At 43.3% G+C, this 11,852-nt stretch overlaps 1 protein-coding gene across 1 annotated transcript in view; it reads left to right on the top strand.

Moving 5' to 3' along the window:
- The first annotated feature begins 365 nt into the window (after window positions 1-365).
- Window positions 366-11,852, top strand: part of PLB1 (phospholipase B1) — a 127,238-nt gene continuing 115,751 nt past the window's right edge. The window contains exon 1 of the mRNA XM_046661319.1: window positions 366-705. Within this exon, the coding sequence (XP_046517275.1) occupies window positions 612-705 (94 nt within the window). The 5' untranslated portion in view covers window positions 366-611. The remainder of the gene's footprint in view (window positions 706-11,852) is intronic.

Raw genomic sequence — 11,852 nt, 5'->3', positions numbered from 1 at the left:
TAAAATTTTGGCATCACCACCTGCTCTCTGTGTCATCCAGAGCAAGTTTCTAAACATATCTGCGGGTTAGAAGACAAAGTCTGTTTTCAGAAACGTTATAGTATGAAAATGCGCGTGGATTAGAACGGAGAAAATATGAGATTGACAAGCCCTTTTCCTTAGATTTTCTCTTCTGGATGCTAACCCTCCAGGTATGAATAAGGCCCTTCCTGAATCTGTGAAGGAAGAAAAGAACAACAGGCTGGCCTGCCTCAGCCAGCAGTGCCACTCCCTCGGGATGGAGTGACTGGGAAACAGAACCTCAGGTGACAAGGTTCCTCAGCGCTGTGCCTGATCCAGTCTGGCTGTCCTGGTGGCTGGAGCTTAGCGCAGATCTGTCCGCCCGGCCCCACTGGCTAGGCAGGCCTATCTGCATCAGGGCCCTGGAACGGAGGCCAGCCTTCACCCTCTCCCTACCCACTCGCACAGCTCTCTCCCCAGGTAGTGCCATCAAAGGTCAACACTGGGCCTGGAGCTGGCACAGCAAACACATTTGTGCATCATCGTCATTACTAAGCCTATTAACGCCACGTGTCTGGTGGGTACTGACAGCCCAGCCATAGAACAAGCTGATGACACCATGCCACAGCAATCCCCTGCCTCACAGCGGAAGGCCCAGAGGCCCCATTCCAGAGCGGCAGTGTGGATGGAGGACGTCCCCAGCTGGTAAGCTGTCCTGGCCAGTGGTAGAGAGATACTCTTTCTTTCCTGGATTCCTAGGCCAGGAGAAGCTTTCTGGGCAGGTGCTCTGCTCTGAATGCAGGCCAAGGAGGCATGTGGGGTCTGCGGGCGATGGCTGGGGCTGTGGGAACTGGGAGCCTCCCAGCGTGGTCTGAAGCACGTGAGATTCCCAGGAAAGGCTGGGAGACTTTGGTTATTCCCTTTGGATTTGAAGAATAGGTCACAGCTCTCACAGACGGGATGCAAAGGGACTTGAGTAAGGGAAAGATGAGCCACACAGTAGAAGTTTCTGCAGGATTCCCTTGATGGGCAGGGTACTCTCTCCCCAATTCTCTCCCCAGAGCACTCCACTGGCCCTGCCACATGGGCTTTCAGCTCTTGAACGTCCAGAGAAGAATTTCTCCTGTGTGCCAGTGCTTGCTGGCCATGCCAGCATGTTTCCATGGGAACCCTCTTCCCAAAATGGACAGGTGTGCCCTGGCTTTATGTTGATATTGGTATGTGCCAGGACAAGGCCTGTGCCGGGTCTCTATGGCTTGAATTTGGCCACTCCTGGGCTGTGGTAGAGAAGGCACGTGCTCGGGGCTCTACCCTTAGTAGCTGAGCAACCTTGGGCAAGTTATTAATCCTCTCTGAGTTTTCAGTTTCTTATCTGTAAAACTGGATTAAAAATACCACTGCAGCAGGTGATCAAGGTGATTCAGCCTTACATGATGAGTGCAAAAGAGCGCTGATCATGAATCAGGGAATCCAAAACCTAGCTCAGGCCTTTAGTTGCAGACTAGCCCTGCCTCTTGTTTTGCTTTAATTTCCTCTTGTACAGTGGGGGTGGGGAAGAACTGACTAGGTGGCTGTTAAGGTGCTCTCTGCCCGGTTCTGACCCAGTCGCTGTTGCTTTCCTGCCTCTGGGTGGGATTCTCCCCAGGAGGGGAGGGGAGGTCATAGCCTGGCATTCACCCAGCTGGGATGCCGCAGAGCATTCCTGTTTGGTTCTCTTGTCCTCCTGAGGTGGTACCAAGGACAATGCCTCTGGTGCTCCCACCAGGAGAAACTACATTTCCTCTGCAGGTGAACGAGTGCCCCAGGCTGGGGCTGTGTTGTGGTTAGGCTGGGTGGTCCCCTCAGACTCAGCACCCAGAGGGGAACGGTCAAATTGCCAGACTTTCCTGCCAAACTGGATGCATGAGCCAGAGGCTGCCCTCCACCAGCGCAGAATCCAGAACCTTCCCCGACTTTCCTCTGGAAGGGCATTTAAGGCCATATCACCAGGCCCATCTCTCAGTCACGCCGGGGAGAAACTAAAGGATATGGAGGCAGAAGACTTGGACCAGAAGCTCCTTTTACAACTCATTAGTGGAGGGACCTTAGTGGAGACCTTTCACCCCTGAGGAATATAGCTAGTATAAATGAGGGAACATCTATGAGTTTGATTAGCGAGATGCCTGGCACCTAGTCGGTGCTCAATGAATGCTATTGAAGTCTTCACTTGGATGTCAGAGCACTAAGGGCTACAGATGGGCCAAGACATTGATCCCCTGGCCCTTCAGGACTGCCAGGAGGTACCTGGGGCTATCCAAGACCCCCCAGCTGATCACCTCAAACCACAAATTGCCTCATCTGGTCGCCCTGTGTGAATATCACCATCTTCCATGTGCTAGGAGGCATAGAGGTTGGGAAGCACTGGAGGGTCTGGGGAGCTCAGAGTCTGGAGATGGTGGGAAGGAGAGAAAAGAGAGGGACCAACAGGCAGAGTAGCTGTGTGACTTGAAGGATGTCAGGGCTCGTGCTGTGGGGGGGGTCTCACGCTCCCTCTGTAAATGGCGGTGAGCAAGTCACAGTGCCCTTCTCTGCAGTAATGGCTGATGCAGGAGGGCGAGTATCCTGTGGGCTTGAAGCAGGCAGCTCATCTCACTCCTTCCCCAACTGCCATGGGCCTGTTCTTCACGCTGCACATCAGAGAATGGACTTCACGCTGTCAATCTCACAGATCAGGAAACCAAGACACGACGAAGGGAAATGACCGCAGGTGACGAGGGGAATCATGGTCGATCTGGAACTTTAGCTTACGCATCCTGGTGCTCAATGACTGGGCCTCTCCAGGCGCTAGAATCCAACCCTTTCCTCATCTACTCCCTGACCTCTGAGAGATAAGTCCCAGTGTCCTATTCGGTGTTTTCCCATGGGTTTTCTTTCTGGAGAGGCTGCCACATCAGTCTGACTTTGTCAACTGTCAATAGCCTGTTCTGGCATCAGACCTTGTCCTGGGGACCTTCCGCTTGTCAGTGACAGCAGAGATGGAGCCCTCTTTGTCCCTCAGCACTGGCAGCACATCAGAATCCATCAGTGAACTTTAAAAAGGACTGATGCCCAAGTCCCACCCTAGACGAGTTAAATCAGAATCATTAAGAGAGGGGCCGGCCCGGTGGCACAACGGTTAACTGTGCATGTTCCACTTCTCGGCGGCCCGGGGTTTGCCAGTTCGGATCCTGGGTGCGGACATGGCTCCACTTGGCACACCATGCTGTGGCAGGTATCCCACATATAAAGTAGAGGAAGATGGGCATGCATGTTAGCTCAGGGCCAGGCTTCCTCAAAAAAAAGAGAAAAGAATCGCTAAGGGTAAAGCCTAGGCACAGATATTTTTCTCAAGAGCTCCCCAGGTGGTTCCAATGTGCAGCCAGGATTGAAAGTCACTACGTGGGAGAATAACAGTGTGACCTTGGGAAAGAGCCATGAGCTGAAAACCTCACTGTGGCTTCTCTATTGTTTCTTCCCAACATGCTTCATGACATTGGGGCAACATACCTCTCTCTTTTTCCTCAGTTTTCTGTCCTAAAATATGATTTGTATTCCTTTCATATTTTCTGTTCTGTTCTGTTGAGCTGATCTTTTTACAGTAGTCTTGGTCTCTTTCCTTTTATTCTTTCATTTATTTATTTATTCATCCAACTTTTAATGAATGCCTGCTATGACAGGAATGTGCTATCTGCTGGGAGATAGCAAAGAACAGGAAGGCCAGGTCTCATGAGTGTGTGTTCTGCTGGGATTGACCCTATTGTTCTTTCTCTTTTTATTAATAAGTCTATAGTATTTGAAAATTATATTTTTTCTGGATACAAATTGCTGGTCCCTTTTTCATTTTGTCTCTCAGTTTTTCACTCCTTAACTAAATTCTTCTTGTCTTTAATGTTTTGATCATAAGCAGAGCATCTGCCCATGGGAAATCAGATTAACTCAGTTACTTGCACTGGACAATGTTTTGCACGTGTGTGTGTACACAGGTCTTTTGTTTTGAATACGTGAGAACACTGGCGTCTGGATAACATTTGGGTTTAGAGATTCCTACTCCATGCCTCCTTTTCCTTCTGTGACTGGGAAGGGTCTTGGAGAATACAGGCTTGGTTAAACCAGTTATCTCTTTGCCCCTGGAGAACACTCAACCAATGAATGAAGATTTGATAAGGGCCCAGTATGTGCAGGACACTGAGGTGGGCGCTCCAGTAGGGAAGGGTTTTGGGGGTGCCAAGATGGCAGAAGAGAAAAGCCTAGCCTCTCCTTCAGGAAGCCCATGAGGAGCACAGGACTATTTCCATGTGGCAGTGAGCCATACAAGCCCATCGTGGTGAGGGCCAGGAGATATTTCAGAAAAGCTGAAACTTGGGGCAGACAATTCTCAGGTCATTACTGGTATGACTGCAAATTATTCTGAGATAGACAGTACTCTGGTTCCACTCCTCTCACAGTTCTGGCAGGGGCCCTTCCTCTGCCAGTTGGGTGTCTTCAGTAAAATAGGCCCCAATGGGTACTTGTCCTAGATGACAGGCTACCGACGACACATACTTCTATCATATTAGCAGAACGCACCCAAGAGCCAAGGACTAGGTTTTCCCTGTTGAAAGAGGAGGACAATTTGACTCACTCTCTGTTCAGAACCATTAGAAAGTTTAACTTATAGTTATTTTTCTTCACAAAGCCCAAAATCAATCACAGGCATTGCCTTTAGCTCCTAGCACCAGGGAATTTGGTCTAGCTGCATCTGTAACCAGAGGGAAAAACAAACCTCTGTTATCTTTTCCCAAAGTCTATAGATTTCTTTGTGGACCTGATTTACTACTTTCTGGGGTAGTGGTTTTCAATTTTTTTTAACTGTGACCCATATTAAGAAATACATATCACATCACCACATGTAGCTGAAACAAGTTTCCCAAACATTACTTACACTCACGCTATGCAATATCCTGAGATATTTTATATTCTATTTAATGTTTTTAAATGGGCTGATCATCCACCAAATTAAATTCATGGTGTAATGATGGGTCGTAACCCCAACTGGGAAAATACTCTTCCAAGGCCAGTGCTGCTTTAATCCTCATAGTCCCTGTGGCTGAGGCTTAGTCTAGCACCCCCTTGTGGATTCTTGGACAATAGCAAGAACTCAGCTTTTGCAGTCACCAAAATGCCTCCTGAGTAAGGCATGGACTGCATCCCTATAACATTTGAGTTCATGAGCCTGTACCTTTCCCAAAAGGCACCTCTACTGATTGTTGCTAAAATTAAAATGGAGCATCTTCCCTCCTCTAGGACATTTCCTCTTAGGACATTTTAGAAGCAAAAATCAGAGAACAAAATTTAAGAACAAACGATGGAGCTCATCTCTCACTTTTGATGGTTACCTTTTCCGTTATTTTCACAGCTGCTAATAGGTTACATAGATAATAGGTGCCAATAGTGCTAACACATGTAAAGAGCACACCACAGAGCCTGGTATGAGTGGCCCCGCCTGGTTCCCACAGCTGTGGCCCTTCCGAACTTCCAATCCCACGTTCCTCCCAGCAGACCAGTCCTTGGACACAGGCAATCTGTTGGGCACCTGCCCTCCTGGAAGGCCATATGAAGGGGGCTGTGTGGTCCTGGTCTTTTGGTGCCTTTGTCTAGAACACACGCTACCCATCTTTGACCCATCTATCTCGAGAACTCTTCTGCCTAAATGTTAATATTTATCGTTTACAGCCAGCCACTTCCCCGTTTCAAAGGTGAACACAGTAAAATTTATGACAAGTGCACAATCAGACAACAGAGGAGCATAAAAGCAGGAGGGAGAGTGACAGCCCATCCATCTGCAGAAACAGTTCATGTAAGGCCCGAGACACCTGGAGGATTCTGGCATGGGGCTACGACCACACATTTTCCTCCTGGGGCTGCTCCTGCTTCTGGGCCAAGGTAAGTCTGCCATTTGCTCAGAGGACAACCGATGGGTCAGCCCTGCTGGTGTCCCACATTGCTTAGGCACGGAGCTCGGGAGAGGAACGTGTCCTTTCCATGAGCACAGTTGCACAGTTCAGACCCAAACAGGCTGGAATGCTGAGGTTTAAGTGCCCAAGGCTGTGGGGCGAGAGGCAGCTCTCAAGAAGGGCAACAGCTCCACAGTGGGGGAAACAGCGTGAGTGCCGGGAGTCACTAAGACCTGGATTCTAGTTCTTTGTGCTGTGTGGCCTTGGGCATGGTCTACCTCCCTGAACCTTGTTTTTTCTCATCCTTGAAATGGATATACTAATGATAAGCACATTTTGATCATTACTATTTATGGGCTTTGTTTTGTTTTTGCTAAAAGAACAGAGGAAGGCAGAATTCAGGATGATAAATTCTAAAGGATTGCCCACACTCGTTAGTGCTGTTGACTCTGATTGAAATGAGGGAGCTCCCAGCCAGGGTTTTGGATTCTCCTGGCGCTAATGATTAGAAGATTGTGTCTGGGCCACAATCTCTCTCTGCCTCTCTTCTCTCGACCCCTGGCTCTTCCTTCTTCCTTTTGCTTAGAAAGGCAGAATCTTTTAAAGAGAAAAGGGCCTTAAAGATAATCTTTCACCCTCTCCAAATGAGAGGCCTGGGCCCAGAGTGGGAAGCATTTCCCCTAGAGGCCCCAGAGGGAAAGAAGTAGGTGTGGGGCAGAGGCCTGGGCCTGGCTGGGGTCCAAGCCCTGCTGCTTACCTTGGACAAGTCAGTGGCCCTCTCTGAGCCTGAGGGGGAGGGTGCAAGGTGGGAGTGGTGCCAGATGGGGAGTTGCCAGTAGGGGAGAATGATAATGCTGCTATGCTGACTGCACAGGGTGAGTGCATTTTCCTAATTACTAATGAGGGGCTTTTTTTCTTTACATTTAGTGACCATTTGAATTCCTCTTCTGTGAAGTGCCTGTTCAGGTGTGTCTCCCATTTTTGTAGGGGTTTGTTCTTTTTCCCATTGATTTTTAGGAGTTTTTCATACATGCTGTGCATTTGCTCTTTTTTGGTAAAATGTACAGCAAATATCTTCTACTCTGAAGCTTGTCTTTCCATTCTCTTTATGGAGACTTTAGATGAGCACAGTTCTTAATTTGGGGGAAATAAATGAAGACCACCCAGATGAGAACAAATGGAGGCTATTTATTCAGAGGTTGCTATACCAAGGGAGTCAGCCACGGTCACCTGCATTTGACAGAGACTCCAAGGCAGGCAGGGGAGTGGGAAAGCCAGATAGTGAAAAAGCGGGGGCTCAGGTGTGCTCTGGTTGGAGGCTGTTGCCGTGGAGAAGCTGGAGGCTGGCTAACTAGAAGCGAGGCATCTTAAGTGATTCACTTGGGGAACATATTTGGCTTTCTCTGGTTGGTCTTGAGTTGGAAGCTGCTGTCATGGACCAGGTCCTGACTGTGCCGGGCTGATTGCTGCATGGGTGGTGGGGGAGCTTCCTGGACGGGCCGCTGCAGAGGTGTGGGTCAGAGCTCTACTGTCATCTATGGTCTGGCCACTGTCTGTATATTAGGTCTCTCCATTTCTAAACTTTTTAATATTGTCCTTTATGGCTTGTGCTCTTTGTGTTGTTCTTAAGAACTCCTCTCCTGCATTGAGGTCATGAAGATATTATCCTGTATTTCCTTCTAAAAGCTTTATAAATTTGCTTTTCTCATTCGGGTCTTTGAACCTTGTTTTAATAGATCTGGGGTTGATTTTGATGATTAGTATAAGCGAGGAACCCAATTTTATATATATTTTGTCTAGTAGATACGTAGTTTTCTCAGCATGATTTATTGAAAAGTCAGTTGTTTCCTCACAGCTCTGCGGAGGCACCTCTGCTCACATCTAAGGATTCCTGTGTTCTTGCATCTGTTTCAAAATTCTCCTTTTTTAGTCCATTTGTCTATCCCTGTGCCAATGGCACATTGTCTTAATTCTATAGCTTTATAGTAAGTTTTATTATTTGGGAAAAGCAAGTCTTTCTATTTTTTCTTCTTCTTTGGAAGTGACTTGGCTTTGAACTTCCATATAAATGTTATTATCAGTTTGTCCATTTCTACCCAAAAAAAACCCATTAGAATTTTGATAGAAATTGCTTTGAATTCTCTGAATCAGGTTGGTGGAAATAGACATCTTTACAACATTGAGTATTCCAAACCATAAGCGTGTGCTTAGATCTTCTTTAATGCCTCCCGAAGTTTTATAGTTTTCTCTGTTGAGGTCTTGCACGTATTTTGTTAAATTTATCTTTGTGTATGATACAATGATTTTTAAAATTTTATTTTGAAAATGTTTGTTATTGGTATATAGAAATAAAATTGATTTTATATATTGATTTTGAACCCAATTAACTCAAATTTTAATAAGTTATTTGTGTATTCTTTTGAATTTTCTATATATACAATCCTGCCAATAATGACAGTTTTGTTGCTCTCTTCAATCTCTATACCATTTCTTTCTTTTGCCTTATTGTACTGGCCGCTGCCTCCACTACAATTTTTCATAGAAGTGATGGTTGGAGGCATTCTTATCTTATTCCCAAGGTCAAAAGGAAAGTGTTTAACGTTTCATCAATAAGTCTGGTGTTGGCTACAAACTTTTCTGTAGATACTCTTTATGAGACTAAGAAAGTTCTATTTTATTCCTAATTTGCTAAGAGTTTTTTTTCAGTCATGAGTGGATGATGAATTTTATCTAATGCTTTTTCTGTACTTACTGAGATGATCGTATGATTTATTACTTTAATCTGCTATTGTGATAAATTAAATTAACTGGCTTTTTATTATGTTGTTCATTTTTTCAGTCATAGCTTATTAGATTTACCAAAGACATTGCATTTACTTGTCCTGCCTCTTCAATCTTTTTTAATCTAGAACAGTTCTTTAGCCTTTTTCTTTCTTTTGTGTCACTGAAAAATTTAGCTTGGCTTTTGTTGTAGGCACTTCAATTTGGATTTGGCCAAATTGTGTCTTTACTGCTAGAATCAGATTAAACTCTTTGGGCAGAAATACAACAGAGATCCTGTTGTGTCCTTGATGTGTCACATTAGGGGATACACGTGATGTTGGTGAATACCCTATTGGTGATGTCAGATTTGATGATTTGGTTAAGGTGGTGCCTGCTGGATTTCACCCTTGTAACGGTATCTTCCCCCACGTGATTTATAAGTTATCTGTAGGGAAAGACTGTGATATCATGTGACAATTCTTATACCCAATGGTTTGAGCATCCACTGATGATTCTTGCCTGAATTGATTATTACCATGGTGAGTGTAAAATGGTGATTTTAAAATGTCTAGCATTCCTTGTAATGTTATTAGTTGACAACCCTCCATAAAAAGAAGATTCTCTTCTCTTCCCTACTCTTTTTACGTTTTATCTTTTTAATATAAAATGCACTTGGATTCTTTTATTAGTCAGTGTGTTATAATCTAGTCCTGTCATTATTCATTTTCATGCTCAAGTTATTACAGATTTGGCCAGTGAAAAAACCCTTCCAGCTGACTCCTGTGTCCCCACTGATTTTTAAGCACTTTTTAACTTTACAGAACAAGCTATTCTGGGCTAATCTTGTATTTTCCCTGTCTCAGTCATGCAATTAGCTTTTTCTTCAAGGTTCCAATTGGTAGGGGATTTTGTTTAGAAACCAAGATCTGGGTGCTAGAGTGTTCATTGCTGCTGGAGTGTCATTTTGTCTAAGCCCTCTCAGTGGACAGAGTTAAGAAACAATTTTCTTTTTTAAAAAATGAATTTATGTAAATATCTTTAATTTTTCTTAGAATTAGGCTTTTATCTCCTTCCCCCATTCCAGATTTGTATTGTCCTTCTCCCACAATACACATTAGGGTCACAAAAACATCAATAAATTTACTCATTTGCTGAATCCTAGGATACATTCAACATAATATTGGAATTACCACACCACCACCATCGCCATCAACAAATGAAGCTCACAATTTCTATGCTGTTCTTTAGTCCTTAGAATATATCCACTCAGGGTGTATAATCAAAATGCTGTGTTTAAAATCACTTGGACTGGGTCTTTTTCTTTTGTTCTCTCTGTGTGGTTATTTGACATATAGCTGAGTTTGTCTCTTTTGGTATTCAGTTATAGAGTTTCTCCCATTCTTGTTAATTTTACTTTATTTTCTGAATATATAAAACACTAACATGGTTCAAGAGTCAAAACTACGTGAAAAGATACAGTCAGAGAAGTTCTTATTCTTAGCCCTGTTGGTAACTAATGTCACTATTTTCATATCCTTTCTCTGTTTCTTTCTGAAAATATATATTCTTATGTTTTCTTCCTTTTTGCACAAAATATAATCTACTATACACTTTTTTTTGCATTTTGATTTTTTTCACTTAACAATATATCCTGAAATTACACTATATCCATTCATAGATGATGGCCTTTGGGAATCATACATACTTACACATATATATGTGTGTTCGTGTGTTTCACATTAAAGAAGTATCCACAAATTTCTATTTTCTGGAATGTTTTTATTTTTATCAGGAATGAATGCTAAAGTTTGTTGAGGTCTTTTCAGCATCCTTGGAAATAATCATATTATTTTTCCCCTTAGATTTATTATTATGTTGAATTATATGAATAGATTTGCTAATGTTGAACCATCCATGCATTCCTGGAATAAAATCAAGTTGGTCATGGTGCATTTTGTTTTTATATACTGCTATATTTAGTTTGCTAATATTTCTTTAGGATTTTTTTTTATTATGTGCTCATGAATGAGATTAAGCTTTAATTTTCTTTTCTTCCACTGCCCTTGTTGGATTTTGATACCAATGTTATACATTCTCATAAAATGAATTTGGGAGTTTTCCTATTTTGCTGTTTTCTAGAATAGGTTTTTAATAAGGATAGAATTATGTTTTTTCCTTTAATTGGTAGTAGAACTCACTAATAAGGCCATCTGGGCCTGGGATATTATTTTTTGGTAGATTTTTGCCTACTGAAAATTTTTTAATGGTATAGAATTATTTGCATTTTTAATTTCTTCTTAAGTAAACTTTAGAAAGTTTTATTTTTCTAGGAATGTGTCCATTTCAAGTAAATTTAAGTTTTTTGCATAAATTTATATATGATTTTCTGTTATTATCTTTTTGATGTCTGTAGCTTCAGTAGTCATGCCTCCTTTTTGTTTCCATTACCGGTTATTTGTGACTTCTCTGTTTTCCTTTGATTCATATTGTCAGAGTTTGCCTACCTTATTAGTCTTTTCAAAGAACTAATTTTCAACTTTCCTGATCTTCTGTGTTATAGTTATCTATTGCTGCATAGCAAATTACTCTAAATCTTATTGACAACAGCAATTATTTTATTTACTAACAATTCAGTGGATCTGCAATTTGGGAAGAGCTCAGAAGGGACATCTTGTTCCTGTTCCACATAGTGTTGTCGAGGATTGACTAGGAGGATCTAAAGTGACATGTCTGGGGATTTGGTACAAGGGTGTCTTGGTGCTCCTCCAATGGCCTCCTTCTCTATATGGACAGCCTGAGCTTCTTTACCTGGTGACTCAGGGCCCCAAAAGAGCAAAAATAGAAGCAATAAGGCCATTTAATGCTTAGGTCCAAGAGTCATTCTGCTGCTTCCATTGGTCAATGAAAGTTTCGGGGATAGCCTAGATTCAAATGAAAGGAAATAGACTTCACCTCTGGAGGGGAGGAGTGGTAAAAGTCATGTTTCAAAAGGGCAACCAGGATGGGAGGAAATGCCATGGCCATCTTTGGAAAAGTACACCACAGTCTACATTGTAGGTTTGTTTCCCATGTCATTAATTCCTGTGAATTAATCTTGCTTGGCATTTATAGCAATCTTGAATCCTAATATCTTTCATC

This window comes from Equus quagga, chromosome 5, assembly GCF_021613505.1.
Source record: "Equus quagga isolate Etosha38 chromosome 5, UCLA_HA_Equagga_1.0, whole genome shotgun sequence".
In the NCBI taxonomy this organism is placed as follows: domain Eukaryota; kingdom Metazoa; phylum Chordata; class Mammalia; order Perissodactyla; family Equidae; genus Equus; species Equus quagga.
This window is presented reverse-complemented; position numbering and strand designations above follow the sequence as displayed.